General features: G+C 32.9%; 3 protein-coding genes across 5 annotated transcripts; all 3 read left to right on the plus strand.

The window, feature by feature from the left end:
• The first annotated feature begins 256 nt into the window (after positions 1-256).
• Positions 257-5,485, plus strand: LOC118062209 (probable myosin-binding protein 4). 3 transcript variants are annotated; one of them, XM_073409284.1, is made up of 4 exons: positions 257-609; positions 1,434-2,611; positions 2,701-4,208; positions 5,045-5,485. In XM_073409284.1, exons 2-3 carry the CDS (start codon positions 1,468-1,470, stop codon positions 4,185-4,187), a joined length of 2,631 nt encoding a protein of 876 aa, XP_073265385.1. In that variant the 5' UTR covers positions 257-609; positions 1,434-1,467; the 3' UTR covers positions 4,188-4,208; positions 5,045-5,485. The 3 variants fall into 3 exon arrangements, with proteins under 3 accessions (XP_073265385.1, XP_073265384.1, XP_034931825.1); XM_073409283.1 differs by lacking the exon at positions 257-609 and having other exon boundaries at positions 1,304-2,611; XM_035075934.2 differs by lacking the exon at positions 257-609 and having other exon boundaries at positions 1,304-2,611; positions 2,704-4,208; positions 5,045-5,483.
• Positions 5,486-9,490: 4,005 nt separating this feature from the next.
• LOC118062208 (cytochrome P450 94A2) lies at positions 9,491-11,412 on the plus strand. Its single transcript, XM_035075932.2, has one exon. The coding sequence runs from the start codon at positions 9,733-9,735 to the stop codon at positions 11,251-11,253; it is 1,521 nt and encodes a 506-aa protein (XP_034931823.1). The 5' UTR covers positions 9,491-9,732; the 3' UTR covers positions 11,254-11,412.
• A 5,963-nt stretch (positions 11,413-17,375) lies between these two features.
• LOC118062207 (cytochrome P450 94A1) lies at positions 17,376-19,135 on the plus strand. The gene has a single exon (XM_035075931.2). The coding sequence runs from the start codon at positions 17,469-17,471 to the stop codon at positions 18,990-18,992; it is 1,524 nt and encodes a 507-aa protein (XP_034931822.1). The 5' UTR covers positions 17,376-17,468; the 3' UTR covers positions 18,993-19,135.
• Positions 19,136-19,821: the final 686 nt, after the last annotated feature.

A 19,821-nucleotide genomic window follows, 5' to 3' on the forward strand; every position in this document is an offset into this window, starting at 1 on the left:
ATACAGTTATTAAAATCAGGAGATTTCATGACCTGAATTAGATGACCAAGTTGATTTAATTTATGATCAATTCAATATTTTTTTTTTTTTAAAGCTTTTCTAGAAGCTGAACCTTATTTTTTACTCCTATCTAGATTATCTTTGAATCGTGAAATCGATTAGGTCAAAAGATTTTAATTAGAAGCTTGACGTATATAAAAATCCAAATCAAGAAGTTTCAGGATCGATGTGGAGTTTAATGTCTCTGTCAAGAAATTCACCGTATTCTTAACATTATTTTTGATGTTTTAAAAAAAATGGTTCGAGAAGCGGCGGACCATTTTGGAATAGACTTGTTGAACACCTGTCCAAATAATCGGGATGGGATGAGTTTTCTTAGCCGATTGCATTTGCATTTCTATTTTGGCCATCACCATACTAATCCGAGACAGTTGATCTCAACGGTCACTCATTTTCCTCAGTGATAAATAATCAACAATTTTATAATTTTCCCTTTTTATCACTACCTTCGTGTCTGTCTTCTCTAATTTTCTTTGTCAGAATTTGGAAATCATTTATAATGGCAATGCCCTTCCACTCTCTTCCTCGTTAAATTCCATTGTGTACCAGGTGCATTTTCTATCTCTGGTTTTCATTTTGGTGCTTATGATTGAAACCCATTTTTAAAGTTCAATTCTTTTCGTACGAATCTGTGTTCTAATTGCATTGTACATTGTACATTGGTTTAGCGGTTCTTAATCTCTCAGCATTTTTGTTTCTAACCTTGAAAGAGTGCAGATCATGCATGAAGTAGTGAATTCGTAATTATGCAACATTCACAAGGGATAATCTTTTTCTTTTTTGTGGGACCAAGTAAAAAACAATCTCAAAAGTTAATCTGGGATTGGCTTCTTAGCATTAATCGGTGTGGTTTGCAAATTAAATTTGCTGTCTGTCATCATTATTGGGGTTGTTAGCTGATTCTAGTGCTATATTGTGTAGTTGGGTTGGGTGGAGGATTCTTCTTCTTTTTGTTTTTTAATTTAGTATTCTTCTTGTTAGTTGTCAGTTGATTTTATTACTACCTTGTGCAATTGGGTAGAGCTAAATCCGTACTGATTTTATTATGAATTCTGAGCCAGGTTTCCCTCACTTTGAAGGTTATTTAAGAATTTCTTCCAACTGTCCATTTTTATGAACACAGTTGAGTTGAGTATCCTCCTTTTTGGGGCTTTCTAAGACATTTCTGATTTTCTCCTTTTTTTCTTTTTTCATTTTTTAAAAGCATTGCTGCAGATTTATTTGTAACATAGTTATTTCTGAATTGATTCGATTTTTCTGGTTTCTTGGGGTTGTCGCAACTCGCTGCATTGAATTCAGAAGATATGCATATGGATGACTGGTCTATGAAATATTTTGATGAATAACAGCCTTTTTTTTCTTTTACTATTTAGTGAGTCCAGAAATTCATGGAGTTCTAGTGTGTTTATGGTGGAAATGGCTCCAAATGGCACCTCATTTGTTAAAGTACAGAGGAATTTGCAGAGGTTTATGACAGTTCTACAATCAGCAGCTTCTGAATGGTTTTTGATCTTTCTGCTGCTGATTGATGCTGCACTGTCGTATCTGCTGACAAAATTTGCAAGTTATTGCAGATTGCAAATACCTTGCATGTTTTGTTCCAGGCTTGATCATTTTCTGGGCAATGAAAAACCTGGATTTTATAAAAATGTAATTTGCAGCAACCATAGATCAGAATTATCAACCTTGATTTCTTGTCACATTCATGGGAAGCTTGCTGATGGCTATGGAATGTGTGAGGAATGTCTAATGTCATCCACTATGAAAAGCAACTCAAGCACAGATATAAACAGACTGTTGATGGGTAAGTTTGGGTTTGATATCGACGCTTATGGTTTCGAGAACTATTTGTGGAGCAGAGAACTTGTTTCTGGTTCTGTTGGTATGAGGATGTGCTCATGTTGCAATAAGCCTTGGAGATCAAGACAGCCTTCCAACAGAGTAGCCCAACTGAAATCACCTAGGAGTGGGATGACTAAGCCTAATATTCCCATGCCCCGCCATTTAACCCACCGTGAAAATATAAAGAAAAGGAGAGAGAATTTTCCTGGATCTGCAACATCTCACCGTCTTGTAAGGTGTGGTTACAATCCCGGGTCACAAGTAGCCTACACTGAGCTCAAGTTCACTTCTGATTCTGAGTCGGAATTCCCATTTTCTGATGATGATGAGGGCTGTAGTATTAGTCAAATAATGAAGGAGCTGAAGGAAGAGCCTATAGTCCCCCCCAAAACATTGACCGATGGTATACCCTCGGAGAAGATGACGTATCATTCCTTGAAAGGTTTGGCTTCTGATGTTGAGTTTAACAGGCAGCAAGCTGATCATGAAAACTATCCCTCTGCCCTACCTCAGCTTATTTCTTTTGATGATTTTCCTTCTTCATCCAGTGTAATGGACACTCATGTAGGAGTGTCATCGGTGAGAAGTGAGCTCAAGTTTCCTCTCTCTCAGAATTACAATCTTTCTGCACTCTCTGATCTCATGTCACTGGCAGTTCCCTCATCATCTAATGCTGTTGAAGGTCCTTTGGAAGCATCAGAAAGGAAGTGTAAGTTCTCCCTATCCTTTCACTTGCCTGTTATGTCTGAGGATAACTGTTTTATATTCAACTTATTACCTTCCTGTGATTGTTTCTAGCAGCAAATGACACTGGAACGGGTGACAGACAAGATATATCCATCAACAAGCACAAGGAAATTTCTATATTAACTGCACCTACCAGAGGAGGTGGTCAGGTTGCTAATGCAATGCCTTCTATAAATTCACGTAGTGTGGATCTGATTGATGTATGGAAGCCTGCTGCCAGTGGTGAGGATGGAGAATCAAGAACTTCTATGGCAAAAAAACAGACTGTGAATGGACCTGAAAGAGTTGATACGGAGTTGCCATTGGAAAATGTTTTTGCTGAAGGGCCTGATTTATCTTCGCATAACACTATCACCGGGATTGAAGGTCATGATGATGAATTGCAGATGAATAATGCTTTGAGATCTAATGGAATTCAAATGCTTAAGACAGAGAGCACTGAATCATCCAATCTTGAGTCTATCGATGGAAACGTTTTCACTGAGATTGAAGGTGAAAGTATTATTGATCGGTTAAAGCGACAAGTGGAGTCAGATAGGAGACACATAAACGCTTTGTACAAGGAATTAGAGGAAGAAAGAAGTGCTTCTGCAATTTCTGCAAATCAGGCAATGGCCATGATCACAAGGTTGCAAGAGGAAAAGGCAGCACTTCATATGGAGGCCCTGCAGTACCTAAGAATGATGGAAGAGCAAGCAGAGTATGATGTAGAGGCACTGGAGAAAGCTAATGATCTGCTGGCTGAGAAGGAGAAAGAAATACAGGACTTGGAAGCAGAGATAGACTCTTTGCAATTGAACCTCTCCAATGAATCAACAGCAGAGACTATACATGTGGAAAGTGATGATCTGAAGGGGAAAAACATGAGTTTAGAGAATACTTCCCCATGCTATGATGATACCATTGTTCCTTGTAGCTCATCATTTAGGGAGGTCTTGAATGACAATGAGAAACCTGCTAGTGTCAAATCTTCTTTGTCGGAATATGAAGATGAAAAGTTGCTCATTTCACAACGTTTGAAGGGTTTGGAGAGGAAACTTCATCAATTTGCATCTCATGGGAGTTTGCAATTCATGTCTAATAGTGACAATTCCCAGGAAGCAGCTCATGGAGGGCATAATGTGGGAGAATCTTTAGACTATGAGGGGAGTCGAACAGCTGATCAGACAAAAGAGGATAATTTGTCAATGCAAAAGGATTCACCTGTATCTAATGGAAGCCTTCCTGCCCATGAAATGTCCAGTGCTTCAGTTGGCAAACATCAAGTTGTTGCCAACAATGAGAGTAACCATCTGATTTTTGATGGGGAAAAATCCTCCAAGCAACACAAAGAAATTGATTTGGTTGTTCTTGAAAATGAAATCTCAGACCTTAATGGAAGATTGGAAGCACTTGAATTTGATAGGAATTTTCTGGAGCATGCTTTCAATTCTCTTCAATCTGGAAAAGAGGGACTGCAATTTGTTCAAGAAATAGTTCATCATCTGCAAGAATTGCGGAAAATTGGGATGAGAAACAGTAGCCGATCTGTTCCTTGAGTTTATATGCTTTGTTATGGGGTTAGTATATTCATTATAACATTTGCATTCTCTTCCACATGTACATTTTATTGTCATCACTGCTTCTGCAATTGCTAATTTCTGGTAGTAGTGCAGCGTTCATTCAGAAATTAGTAACACTACAATCAACATGGAAAAGGGAAATTTATAATCAGCCTTTGCTAATTTTGAAACTCTCCCACTGGAATGGTAAATGGTTTTGAAAATTGAGATGCCCTTTTCTGTTCAGAAAAAAACCTAATGAGTCAAGCATATACTATCACCCAGGATTTTTTAGAGGAAACTCATTGTGGCATGATACAATATTGATGCATTTTCAAATTTGCAGCTTCCAGTGTTCTTTTGGCTAGAAGTTTAGAAAGTCTATGCACATAGAAACTACTTGTTGATATAGGACTCTATTCACACTATGCATTGCTTCTTCTTCTTTTTTGCTGTTTAATCCTCTAACCATTGCCAGTGAAAATGTTAGTTTATGTATTTGTCAACTAAAAGGAACTTGAAAATAACTAGCATAAATATGTTGCCAACCTTCACATGTTTTGAAATGGAAATGATGTTGAGAAAACTAATCCTGCTCGTTGACGACGATGAGACTCTTTTTTCCTATGTTGTCCCCTGCGTTACTCTATTCAACTGATCAAAACTATGCTGCTTTAATGAACCATTCAAGATACTTGGTTCTGATTGCAGTAGAGTGGAGAGGGTTATTTGCTCTGTGCCCTGTTGAGATTCACGCTTTGCATTTTATCTTCACCTTATTTTAAATCTTTTAATAACGCTGCACTTAAGATTCAGCATGTGTCCTTTCTTCTAATACTTGATATAATTTTCAGATACGCACTTGGCACTACTGAAAGAATTGGAAGCCAAGAACATTATCTAACAGTATTAATACCTTAGATTTCTGGAAGAAAAGAATAACATACTCCGAGGATTGGTTCTGTCCATTTTGAAGTGATTTCCTCCTTTTTTTTTCCTCCCTCCTGGTGGATTTCTTTAGCTACCTTTCCTGTTACTACAACTTGCAGGCAGGTTCATCGTTTTTTATAGTTTTGAGGGCCAATAGAGGAGATTGCATAAAGTTGCATCGTTTTTATGTACTTCACTATCTATAATTTCTTGAAGTCAGCAAGTCCGCTGTAAATTCGAAAGACCACCTCTCTTCATTTATTTCTACCATGCAGAGGCCACTTTCATTATCCCTAGTGACAGAGAAGAAAATAAGAAGCAATTCTTCTCTCCCTTTATCCAATACATTCCAACTTTGTCTTTTAACTTATGCAAGGAAGACGTTCCATTCTAAATCTTGGTTTCACATTAGAACGCATTTTAATATTTGATTTTCAACTATTCACAGATAGGAATTTCCATAAGATAATATAAAAAATATATTATTTTAATATATTTAAAAATAAAATTAAAAATGCAATCAAATCTTAGCGCAATGAATAGTATCTCAAGTGTTCAAAGTGCCGCAACATTGAAGACACCAAAAGAACCTATCCTCGTATTTGTTTTGTGGACTTTTAGGACGCAGTCAAAGCTGACCAGAAAAGACAGGGAAATAACAGAGATATATCATCAGTGACGTTATTTGGAAAGTGCTTTCAAACCCAAAAAAATCCGTTGTCTCTTTTTGAACGGTTGTGTTTAAAAACTCTTCCACTAGTGTGGTATTGTGTTTTTAATTGTGTTTTAATATATTTTAATAATTATATTTGAATTTTTAAAAGTGCGAATGAGATAGAAAGCAGCCTCCGCCATAATTTCATGGAGACACTCCCTACGTGTCTCATGGAAATGATTAATAAGATATTTTAAATAATTATTATTAAAAAAAAATTAAAAATATATTAAAATAATATTTTTTTTAAATAATTATTTTTGAGATCAACATACCAAAATCATATGAAAATACTAAAAAAAAAATTAATTTAAAATAAAAAAATACTACTTTTAAAAATATATATTTAAAATATAAATTCAACAAGTTTTAAACTATGATATTATATTGATACAATGTATAAGCATGAATAAATTTTTTAATTCCTATATCTTTTCTAAATTATAGAGAAATAAATTAAGATTCTTAAATTTTAAAATTACAAGTTAAGAAGAGTATAAATTCTTTTGAATTTGTTTTTTGAAAATTTATTAAAAATCATTACTTTATCGATTATCTATTTTAAAAAAAGTCTACAAGACAAGACTGTTTAAAAAAATAATTAATTAATAAAAATCTATAAAAACTTAACAATCAAGAAAGCAATAATACCAAAATAATATAATTGTGTCACCAATAATACGATTAAGATAGTTATCGCTATATAAACAAGCTTTTAGACCAATCTATTAAAAAATTAAATTATATATAAAAAATGCTACCTAACCCATTCCAGCCATTCAAAATAATAATAAAAAAACAATTAAAAAAGTAATAATATATTTGTATCACCAATCAAAAAGATAGTGTTCCCCACGCCATCTATTCCCTGTGGAGTGTTCCGGTGAACAACACATGCTTATCTGCTTAAGCGTTCCCTGACGATCTTACTGAAGGTGTTCAGATCAGGGTCAAACAACCACATCAAAAATTATATCCCAAGAAAGAAGCTTCTACATGAGGTGCAGCAGAAGCTTCTATAAATGATTTAATAATTACGAAAAAAAGAAGGAAGAGTAGTTGTAAAAGCCAACCACAAGGCATTTTAAAAAACATTAACCATGAGTTCAAGCTTGATTAGTGAAATTTTAAATTTATTTTTTTAAAATTATATTTTATAAATATTAGAATTACTAAAAATTTATATAATTATTAACTTTAAAGCATGTGAAATTAGTTAAGGTACGAGCAAGTTGGTCCAGATATCCATATTAATAAAAAAAACAAGAACATTCATAATATTTAAAAATAAAAACATTGATAGATGCATGTGTAGATAAAATATATGTAAATTCTCCTTTTTTTGACATTTTTTTTTATATATTTATATTTTCACACAACAACAAACCCAATGACAACGTCTATAACCATCAAATAATAAACAATTATGATGGCATGATGAGATCCTTAATGTTTGAAATTGTTTTTTTTATGTTTTTTTTATATATATTTTGTAGAAAAATATTACATTTAATAGTTTCTTAATGTTTTTAATTATTTTAATATGCTAATATTAAAAATTAAAAAAATTAATTTTTTTTTATTTTAATACATTCTCAAACCAAAAAATATTTTGGAAAACTCATTTCATCACAATCCCAAAAATACACTAAATAATATTACATTATCCCTTTACCTTAAATTCTCCAACTTTTACATTAAAATTAACAAAACCCAATTCAGATTTTTGGATATTAAACTAGTATTAGTGCTAAATAGATAGTGTTTGAAAATGTGGTTGTATCAGTGCTTTTAAAAATTTTAATTTATTTTTTTATTAAAAATTAATTTTTGTATATGTTTTTTTATCATTTTGATGCGCTGATCTCAAAAAATAATTTTTTAAAAAATAAAAAATATATATTATTTTAATGTATTTCAATATAAAAAATATTTTAAAAAACAATCACAATCACATTCATAAACCCACCTAATATAAGATACAAAGTATTTTTTTAGGAAGAAGAAGAAGAAGATAAAGAGAAAAGCAATTTTTTTTTTTTTTTTTGTAAAAGACTATGTACTGTATCCAGTGGCTTCAGATCATAAACAGTAGCAAGATATCTTGAATGCTGGCAATATCCAATCAAGTTGGCCGTATTTGGATGAACAAGCCATGGGTTTTCAGTAAAAATCTCTAATGTAACTCAAGATCATCCTCAGACAACAAATTAGACATTATATATGTATGTTCCACTCAATATAAGCCATATACTGCAACAAATATTTTTAAACTACAAAAAAAGGAAATAATTTGAATAAAAAGTACATTTCTTTTTATCTTATATCTTCATCACCATTTATTCCTTTATTTAAATAAACATATTTTTTCTTCTTGTATCTATTTTTTATTCTATCATGTGACATTAATAAAATAAAACATTAAAGAGCTATATGGATATTTTATAACAACAAAAGGGTAAAATTCCTTTCTAAATTCTAACATAGTTTGGAAATTTTTTAAAAGTAAATTAGTAGATTAAAATTTTTTTATTGGCAAAATAGCATAGTGAGAGTGATTAAAGTGGCTGGGTACAAATTTTAAGAAAGAGAGAGGATAGAGAATGAATAAATAAATAATTGAATCAATACCCCTGATACTATTAAAAAAATTTCACGAGATAAATTTATTAGTAATAATAAAAAAGATTATTAATGGAGACCAGAATGGAACATACACATCACCTAAAAGCACTTGCTAATTTAGTTTAGGAAAATATTTTTCTTAGTTATGATTATTTCCTATTTAGTTTAGGATTTTTTTTTCTTTATGATGTTTTTTCTTTTCTTTTTATTTAATTTAGAAAATCAAATATTGATATTAATAATTTTATTTTTTTAATTTGTTTAGGAGTTTTATTTCTTTTTCTTTATTTACAGGTTTACTAGTTTTTTTATCTTGATTTTTTGAGTTTATTTAAGAAATTATAAACCTCTTTAAAAAATAGATTAGATAAAAGTTATTTATTTAGTAATAAAATTTTAAATTAATATTGTATGTGGTAAAATTATTCTTCTTCAATTTTTTTTTCTTTTGTTTTTTTGCATGTTTTTTATACATACGTAAATTTTTAATTAAATTTTTATATGATATTATGATGCATGATGATTTTTTAAAAATTATTTTCATTAAAATGTATTAATTATTTTTATTACTTTACTATTTTTTCTTTTGATAGTGGTACATAAAACTCCGTCCTTGGGCTTTAAGTGACGACTTTAGTTACGTAATAAAGCCTTTAAACAGCTGTCAATCAGCCCACGTTCACACTGTCATGTAATTCGCAGAACATCGAAGACTGAAAGCATTCCCTAGAAAACAAGGTTCTACAAAATAATTTATTATGAAAAAAGATTAATTGTTAATTAGCACATCATTTGACTCAAAACGAGGCAGTCTTATAGATAATATAATTTAAAAACTTTTAATTATTAAAAAGCTTATTATTCCTATGATGACTATCAGCTTAAATTTATTATTCATAAATTAAAAGATTAATTTATTATTCATAATGAGATAGAAATAATATAAAATTATCATCTTAAATTTTTAAATAATAAAATCTTGAATTGATACTATTTTCAACATAAAAGGAAATCTCAAGATAGAATGGTTTATACTTCAGGAGCCGAAATAGAAGTCATCATCACGTACGTTATCGCGCACACATACAAAAAAGAAGAACAGTGTTTCTTTCAGATGGAATCGAGAAGTCTTGCCTTGCCCCTTTCCTCGCAGGTCCTCGGAGCTTATAAATAGCTACGCAAGGTTCACCTATCAATTCACACATCGATCGCCCCTACCTGGATATCCATCAGCCAAGAAGAAATACCACCAACAATTCACCAGACCAAGCCATGTCTATTATTGAGCTCTTAGCATCACTTGCCCTTTTACTTGTCCCACTCTTCTTCTATCTCACCAAGAATTCCAAGTCCAACGCATCAAAATCTAATCCAAACCTAAAATCATACCCCTTAATTGGATCCTCTGTTGCCATTTTTGCCAATAGAAACCGAGGCGTCCAGTGGACTTCAGATCTTATCCAAAACTCACCCACTGCCACTGTTGTTCTCCGCCGTTTCTTGGATGATAGCCGTGTTCTTACAGGAAACCCAGCAAATGTCCAACACATGCTTAAAACCCAGTTTTACAACTATGAGAAAGGTAGCAAAGCTCGGCGAACCCTCTTTGATTTTCTTGGAAACGGTATCTTTAACATTGATGGTGATTCTTGGAAGTTTCAAAGACAGGTTTCCAGCCATGAATTCAACACCAAATCATTGCGTAAATTCGTTGAGACCGTTGTCGATACTGAAGTATCTCAACGCTTAATCCCGATTCTCTCCACTGCTGCGGCTAACAATACAGTTCTCGATTTGCAAGACATACTTCAAAGATTCGCTTTTGACAACATCTGCAAGATCGCTTTCGGATACGATCCTGCATACTTGCTGCCTGATCTCCCCGAAGCCGAATTTGCGAAAACTTTTGATGAAGCTGCCAGGATATCCAGTGACAGGTTCGCTACGCTATTCCCCTTTGTTTGGAAGATTAAGAGGGTCTTCAATATTGGATCAGAGAAACGCCTCAAAGAAGCATCCTCTGAATTACGTGAGTTCGCCAGAAACATCATCAAAGAAAAGAAGCAGGAACTCAGCAACAAATCATCCCTCGAAACCGTAGATCTTCTGTCACGTTTCTTGAGCTCAGGCCATTCTGACGAGGACTTTGTCACTGATATTGTCATCAGTTTTATACTAGCAGGCAGAGACACCACTTCCGCTGCATTAACATGGTATTTCTGGCTACTCTCTCAAAACCCAGAAGTGGAAAAGGAAATACTCAGAGAAATAAAAGACAAATCGGAGAGTCCAGTTTATGAAGAAGTCAAGGACATGGTCTACACACATGCTTCTTTATGTGAGAGCATGAGGCTGTACCCTCCAGTCCCAGTAGATGGCAAGGTTGCGATGCAGGACGATGTCTTGCCTGACGGGACTGTGATTAAGAAGGGAATGAGAGTGTCTTACCATCCGTATGCAATGGGGAGGCTCGAGATGTTGTGGGGTCCGGATTGGGAAAAGTTCAAGCCAGAGAGATGGCTGCAGGGAGCTGGCGATGGAGTTAATACTAATGGGAAGTGGAGTTTTGTAGGGAAGGACCCATACTCCTACCCTGTTTTTCAGGCCGGACCAAGGATTTGTTTGGGTAAGGACATGGCTTTCTTGCAAATGAAAAGGGTGGTAGCCGGGATTGTACGGAGGTTTAAGGTTGTTCCTGCTGCAGAGGAGGGTTTTGAGCCCGTGTTTGTCTCTTATTTGACGTCCAAAATGCAGGGTGGTTTTCCTGTGAGGTTCGAGGAGAGAGCTAATTAAATGATCTTGATTTCAGTACTATCGTGTATGGTCAGTTGTTAATTTGCAATTAATAATCGGCATGATTCCTGTAATGGATTTTAGTTATTTTGTTGACTTTTGTTTGTAATCAGCTGTAGGCATGGATGATAAAAAATAAAATTAGTGTAATTTCTTGCATGTAATATTGTCAATAGCAATTTAAATCTATTAAACCTAATATTAACTCTTGCTGCCAGCTTGAGCATTTAGCATTCTTCCTTATTGAACTTTACTTGGTTGAGTATTCTTAAAGTTCAAATCTTTCACTCGGAGTTCTTTTTCCACCTCTCTTATTCGTGAATTGTATCATTCCATGTTTTCTTAATCTCCATGACACACACGCACAGGCAAGCATTCATGCAGCAAGAAAGATGAAGACATACAAGACAATTAGCTACTATAAAGTGACCGTTGGTCATGAACTTCTAGTACAGGGTAAACTAATTCTTGGAGAGCAAGTGTTTTTTATTTATTATGTTTCTTAAACACAAATGAATTGCAGGTGGGAGAGATAATTCTGCAGAAGGAAGAAGACTAACAACTGGACACTCATGATAGATTTCAAGATTACTCAATAAGCAGGGATTATTCTATCAAGTTCTACGTAAAGGGAGATCCAATCATTGAAATCAATTGACCAAGGACAAATTAACAGAAGGTTCATATTTCAATGAGATATTACCGGTGTAAGAACTGAAATGAAAAATGCACGGTACCTATTTTGATGCAGACCAAACAAGGTTTATTATACCACTTTGGATCTTAGTCAGAAACACTTCTCTTTGTCAGGCAACTATCACCGGAAATCTTAGAAACAAAGTTCAAACAGGTATTTTTGTATCCTTTTGTCTCTATTTTTACCCCACCCCACCCCTCTCTCTCTGTTTTTTCTTTTCGTCAAAACCAATGTCCTTTTATAGGTGGTAATGCTGGTCTGAATCCCTCAGGATCTTCTATCAAACATGCGAAAAATCAGTCTTCAAAAGCAGATGAATTTGGACAGAAAACTGGATAAGGAGCTGGTGACTGGTATGTCTTTGCATAATTCTTGGGAGAAGAATAAGGAATGAAAACATGATTCTTTACCTCAGGATGGTATCTTGCAAGTTGGAGAACAACACAGTATGTTTTTTTTCTCGCGGGGAGAGTCCATCAAAGCCAGAAATCGGAGCCAAAGATCATTCGAAAATGGCTGGAAATTAGCCTCTTCATACATTCTTGTTTGCCCAGAAATAAACCTCAAGAATAAGAAAAAAGCGACGTCGTTTATCTTGCTCCGTTTTTGGTTCTTTGCCTCGTAAATGATAAAACACACCGTTTCACTTAATGTGAAACGGTGTCGGTTTTTATCGCAATTTGGGATTGAGGTTTTTTTAACTAGAACCCAAACGGTGTTGTTTTGGAATGGATAAGTTCAACTTAGATCCCTTCATTCTTCTGTCTGTTCCATTTTCATCATTGTTCTTCCAAATGTTTCTTTTTTAAACCAATTTTGAACTTTTTATCTTCATTGCTTTTAATTTCGCCCCCTTATTGAATTGGAATGGGTCCCTTAACTTATCCCCTTCTATATATTTCAGTCATTGTCTTCCAAAATCTTTAATTTTAGGTCAATTTAACCATTTTCTTAATTTTCCTTTCAATATTTTTGTCCCTTTTGGATTCAAAATTATTTCTTTTGTTTTTTTATTTAATCTTTGGCCCATTAAATCCAATTATTCATTTGATTTTGCCTCTCCGCGGTATATTTTAAACCTTATTTTATAATAATAATAATAATAATAATAATAATAATTATTATTATTATTATTATTATTATTATTTTCTGTGTATTTTCTTGATACAAAATTAAACATGATCAAATTTTTGTTATAACAATAATAAATAAAATTACTATTAGCAAATGTTATTTTTAAAGTGAGTTCAACTTTCAATTATATAGATATTGTTACTTATTATTATCCAATAAAACAAACAACTTCAGTAATTAATAAAATATAAATATCTTTTTCATTGAGTTCGATTCAAGTGAAACAATCACATGACCAATGCTAAATTCAATTGAAGTTTTGTCATGACAATAATTTTATTTTTATGACTATCAATCTTCAATGATTAAATATATACATTTATCTAATTAAATTTTTAAAAATCATATTCACATGTTGAATTCATTTAAATAATATTTCATATGATCTTTTTTTATATTTTTTTAATCAATTAAAAAAATATCAGTAAAAAAAGTTGTAAGTGATCTAAAGGATATGGAATTATTTTATAATTTGCATGCAAGTTTTGAATAAAATAAGTATTTAAAAAAAATAAAAAACTACATTATTGAATAAAATAAGTATTTTAAAAAAATAAAAAACTACTCTATAATGATGCGAAATGATGTGAAACCTGTATATAGTATAGTATGGAGAAGTCCTCTACTCTATAATATGTATGACCCAAAATATAATTAACATGATGGTAATCGCAGTCCATTCTCTGATCCAAATTCTAAGTAAATAAATAATGATATCGAAACCTCTTTTGCCTAAACAAAGCAATTATGTGTTGCTTTTGTTTCTTCTTCTTCTTTTACTTAATTACACTCTAAGCTTCTATTATATACTTTAGACATGTAAAATATAAAAATCAAACAATTTATTGATGACACTTCTTTCATATACTCTATTTGATTATTAGCATAAATTATATGATTAAAAAAAATATTATTGAAGATTCATATAATGAAGGTATTAACTCAAAATATCATGCTATAATTTAGATTTTTTTTTTTATAAGGTAAGTTATTTTTTTGCATATCTTTTTAAAACTTGAAAAAGTTTAGAACAAAACGAGTTTGGTGAAATGCCAGACCTCAAATCACTTGGGATCGATAAATCAGCTGAACCCAATATAAGTTGAGTTGGTTGATGTATCAGACCCAAGGAATACGAGTATAGCGAAATGACAAACCCAATACATTTAGGTTTATCAATTTGCTGAACCTAAGAGGACATGAGTATGATATTATGTCAAACTGAAAACACTTGGGTTTGGTGATCAGCTGAGTCTAATGTAACTCAGGGTTGGTGATATTCAAAACCCAAGAAAACATGATTCTAGCGAGATGCTAGACCCAATATGCTTGAATTTAGCCGTTAGCTGAACCTAAAGAAACATGGACATGATAAAATGCCAGACCCAATATACTTGGGTTCAGCCATCAGTTGAACCTAAGGAATCATAGGCTAGGCGAGATATAAGACCCAACATACTTGAGATCAATCGTCAACTAAACTCAATGAAACGTGGACCTGATGAGATGTCAGACTTAAAATACTTAATTTCAAGGCAATATGCTAGATCCCATACAATTATCTAAATTGTGAGTTTATATTAGACAAATAAACAATGTAGTTTATTTTGGGTAAGATGTATTAAGGGTTCTAATGTCTTCTCTGTATACAATCAATTTCTTTACTCATATTTTGAGACTAGTTGGAGTTTCTAGTAATTAAAGTATTAGGTGGCAACTTTCTTTTCTTTTTTTAGTAATATATAACAATAATTCATTGTTCTTTCCAACAACATCACAAACAAAGATCCCTATCAGGGAATATAATTGCCTGGACGCCGCACACGAGCGGCAATATATATTATATTATATTAAAAAAATCTAAATGTTCTACAAATATATTAATATAATATAAATATATATATCTGGTTAGGTTTGGGTGGGTTTTGTGTCGGGTTTGACAATATTCATTATTTATTGAGTAAGGTAATTGTCCAAAAAATATCTCACTCATTCAGGTTAAGTTGAGTCAGTATCCTTCGAGTTTAGATTAAATTGCCATCTTATGTTTGAAAAGTTAACAAGGATTGATATTTTTTTTTTACTTATTTTCTTTTCTAACTTAATCGTTCAACATTAATATTTTTTTTGAAAAAATTGACTTGATTTTTTTTTTTTAATTTTTTTTCTATCGGGTTATCCAAACCTCATGGCTTGAGACGCTGATGTAACAGATTAACCTGGGTTAGTTCGCTTTTTATTGTCTAGGTTAAATATCTATTATGTTAACTCAGGTGGAGTTGCACCAATTTTTTTAATCATTTTTTTTAATCAAATTTTATCATTTTATATTTAAATGGTTAGGAATTGAACATCATCATTATTTTGCTATTAAAAAAAAAGTTTTTTTTTTTTCAAGTTATTGTGGTAATGTTTTTTTTAAAAAATTAATATTTTTTTTTTGTGTGATTAAAATATAACAAGTTTATTTAACCAGTTAAAACTATAACCCAATTCATTCATTTTTTTTTCTTTTACATATGTTTATACATTTAAAAATATATTTTTTTATGATAAAAAATTAATACAGACCAACAAGATAGTGCGGGTCCACATCTAATTTATTACGAAATGAATACCTACTACTGCTCGACCAAATTGATGGTAGAAAGTTAAGAAAAATATAAATAACATAGGAAAACTGATGGATCTCTAGCCACTAGGAAAACTATATTATATTAATAAATGCTGATGGGGTTGACTTGATAACGGGTTTAAGCTTAATTAATATAACGATCCATCTAAGATTGAAAGATTTTTGAAGTAAAACACATATAAATAGTTAGTTAGAAATTGCAGCAGTTCAAAATGAGTGCTGAAACTTTTTTTTTTTTTGAATTAATTTAATACAAATACAGACAATATGACAATAAGAGTAATTTAACTTTAGTTTTTGGCAATTTATTTCTTATTAAGTATTAATTAGTGGTGTTTTCATTTGAAAAAAAAAAGTCATTTTACAATTCATCACTATTTACATTTTCAATAATACAATAAAAACATTTCTAACAATTTGAACAAATTAACAGTAATTAATATCATATTAGAAATTAGAAGTTATTGAAGCAAATAACTTAAATATATCAGCTTTATTTTTCAAAATGTTTAACCAGATTGAACTAAGAGAAAGAACTAAGCCCATTGATTTAGTTTGGTTTTATATATTTTAAAATTAAATAGTTCCATTTTGAATTGATAGGCCATTTAATTGGACTATTTTTTATAAGTTTTTAGGTTTTTTTTTTTTAATTTAAATTTAAATTTAAAATTATATTTTTTTAAAAAAATTCTAGCTGAAATTATCCAACAAATCCATAAAACTTTTTGGTTTAATTAATTTTGAATTGATTTTTATAAATATTCTGGATAATTCAGTGTATTTGCTAACCTTTATTTATTTGGGATGGAGGAATTCAAACAAACTTCCGTTCTTGGAATTAAATATTTTCATAAAAGAACTTTTAGCAGAAAAAAAAGAAGTCAATTTGCTTTCGAGATGGCAAATTTCTCATACAAGAATTCAAACAAACTTCCGTTCTTGGAATTAAAAAGGGGAAGGGGGAGGGAAAGGGAAGTTGGTGTGCTTCAAAATTAAATTGTCAATATTGTTTTTTGTTATAGGAGAACTCCTTGCCGAGTTTGTAAGCATTTTTAATATTTATAAAAGTCAAATCTAATTTAATAGATTAACTTGATAATTCGTTGATCCTGAGTATTGCTTGAATCGAATTTTATTTCAGCTTGTTATTTTTTAGGTCATAGTTTGGGTTGCTTAATTTTTTAGTTTTTTTTTAATAAATTTATTTACCAGCACATCTTTTTTTTTTCTCCTACATAAAATGATTATTTATCATAAGTTGGTGGGATCAAATTATAACTAATAAGATACATTAGTTACAGTTTGAGCATTGTAATTTTTTTTTTATTGCTAAACTCTTGAAAACATAAAATAAATTTTAGAAACACTTTTAATCACTTAAAAAATTGAAAAGTTATTAGTTTCAATTAAAAATGAAATGTCCACTTTAATTAGAAAAAAGAAGAAGAAGAAGAAGAAGAGAAAAGATACGCCTAGTTACGAAAATTGATTCAAAATACAATGTTTTATACCTCTGGAGCTGAAATAGTAGTCATCATCCCGTACCGTATCGCGCGCGCATACAAAAAAGAAGAGCAGTGTTTCTTTCAAATGGAATTGAAGTCTTGCCTTGCCCCTTTCCTCGCAGGTCCTTGGAGCTTATAAATAGCTACGCAAGGTTCACCTATCAATTCAGACATCGATCGCCCCTACCTGGATATCCATCAGCCAAGAAGAATTACCACCATCAATTCACCAGACCAAGCCATGTCTATTGTTGAGCTCTTAGCATCACTTGCCCTTTTACTTGTCTCACTCTTCTTCTATCTCACCAAGAATTCCAAGTCCAAAGCATCATCAAAATCTAATCCAAACCTAAAATCATACCCCTTAATTGGATCCTCTGCAGCCATGTTTGCCAATAGAAACCGAGGCGTCCAGTGGACTTCAGATCTTATCCTAAACTCACCCTCTGCCACAGTTGTTCTCCCTCTTTTCTTGGATGATAGACATGTTCTTACAGGAAACCCAGCAAATGTCCAACACATGCTTAAAACCCAGTTTTACAACTATGAGAAAGGTAGCAAATTTCGGCGAACGCTCTTCGATTTTCTTGGAAACGGTATCTTTAACATTGATGGTGATTCTTGGAAGTTTCAAAGACAGGTTTCCAGCCATGAATTCAACACCAAATCATTGCGTAAATTCGTTGAGACCGTTGTCGATACCGAAGTATCTCAACGCTTAATCCCGATTCTCTCCACTGCTGCGGCTAACAATACAGTTCTCGATTTGCAAGACATACTTCAAAGATTCGCTTTTGACAACATCTGCAAGATCGCTTTCGGATACGATCCTGCATACTTGCTGCCTGATCTCCCCGAAGCCGAATTTGCGAAAACTTTTGATGAAGCTGCCAGGATATCCAGTGACAGGTTCTCTACGCCATTCCCCTTTCTTTGGAAGATTAAGAGGGTCTTCAATATTGGATCAGAGAAACGCCTCAAAGAAGCATCCTCTGAATTACGTGAGTTCGCCAGAAACATCATCAAAGAAAAGAAGCAGGAACTCGGCAACAAATCATCCCTCGAAACCGTAGATCTTCTGTCACGTTTCTTGAGCTCAGGCCATTCTGACGAGGACTTTGTCACTGATATTGTCATCAGTTTTATACTAGCAGGCAGAGACACCACTTCCGCTGCATTAACATGGTATTTCTGGCTACTCTCTCAAAACCCAGAAGTGGAAAGGGAAATACTCAGAGAAATAAAAGACAAATCGGAGAGTCCAGTTTATGAAGAAGTCAAGGACATGGTCTACACACATGCTTCTTTATGTGAGAGCATGAGGCTGTACCCTCCAGTCCCAGTAGATACCAAGGTTGCAATGCACGACGATGTCTTGCCTGACGGGACTGTGATTAAGAAGGGAACGGCAGTGTCTTACCATCCGTATGTAATGGGGAGACTCCAGATGTTGTGGGGTCCGGATTGGAAAAAGTTCAAGCCAGAGAGATGGCTGCAGGGAGCTGGCGATGGAGTTAATAACAATGGGACTTGGAGTTTTGTAGGGAGGGACCCATACTCCTACCCTGTTTTTCAGGCCGGGCCGAGGATTTGTTTGGGTAAGGACATGGCTTTCTTGCAAATGAAAAGGGTGGTAGCCGGGATTTTACGGAGTTTTAAGGTTGTTCCTGCGGCTAAGGATGGTGTTGAGCCCGTGTTTGTCACTTATTTGACGTCCAAAATGCAGGGTGGTTTTCCTGTGAGGTTCGAGGAGAGAGCTAATTAAATTATCTTGATTTCAGAACTATGGTGTATGATTACCTGTTACTTTTATATTGATAATCGGCATGATTTCTTTAATGGATTTTAGTTATCTTGTTGACTTTTGTTTGTAATCAGTTGCAGGTATTAATGAAATAAAAAATAAGTGTCATTTCCAGTGGATTTTTGTTGTTGTTGAATGTGAGGGTGAATTGGTTTATTAGAGAAAATATTGATTTAACATCCCGAGTGCTGCTGTAAGAGGAGCCCTTTCCAACTATTTGATGAGACCATTAAAGAAGGGATTAAGCCTGATTATATTAGTTTCGTTGGGGTTCTTTTTGCTTGTATTCATGCTGGTTTGGTTGACTAAGAGCTGAAATATCTTGCCGCAATGACTGTGGTACCAGCAATGGAGCATCGCAACTGCATGGTGTATATTTTAGGCCATGCTGGTTTGCTAGAAGAAGCAAAGAATTTGACAGAGAATGCAGATTGCAGAGATGACCCATCTCTTTCACTTGAGGGTGTTATATTAGAGAATAATATAAATAATATCCTAGAATTTCACCTAACAATTTAAGCTATTGAGTTAAGTTCATCTCTTAGCTCTACCCAATGCTCGAAGCACAATATTATAATGAATCATATTTGGAACATAATCATAATCCTTCCAAGACTTGAAAAACTCAAAAACCCTAACAACTCTCTTCAAATTCCTCTTTTCTTTGAAATCAAGCCTGTTCTTTAGGACTCAAATTCTCAGAGAAGGAATAATGGTTGATGTAAGTAGAAGCTACGTAGGATAGTGATAACACAAAACAATAGCAAGAAACGACATAGAAGATTTGATA

Source organism: Populus alba, chromosome 5, assembly GCF_005239225.2.
Source record: "Populus alba chromosome 5, ASM523922v2, whole genome shotgun sequence".
NCBI lineage: Eukaryota > Viridiplantae > Streptophyta > Magnoliopsida > Malpighiales > Salicaceae > Populus > Populus alba.

Bases quoted from the DNA above. Each gene is read 5' to 3' on its own strand.
- LOC118062207 (XM_035075931.2), top strand. From the start codon at position 17,469: ATGTCTATTGTTGAGCTCTTAGCATCACTTGCCCTTTTACTTGTCTCA.
- LOC118062209 (XM_073409283.1), top strand. From the start codon at position 1,399: ATGAATAACAGCCTTTTTTTTCTTTTACTATTTAGTGAGTCCAGAAAT. The intron at 2,612-2,700 runs GTAAGTTCTCCC...GATTGTTTCTAG, and splicing joins GGAAGCATCAGAAAGGAAGT to CAGCAAATGACACTGGAACG.
- LOC118062208 (XM_035075932.2), top strand. From the start codon at position 9,733: ATGTCTATTATTGAGCTCTTAGCATCACTTGCCCTTTTACTTGTCCCA.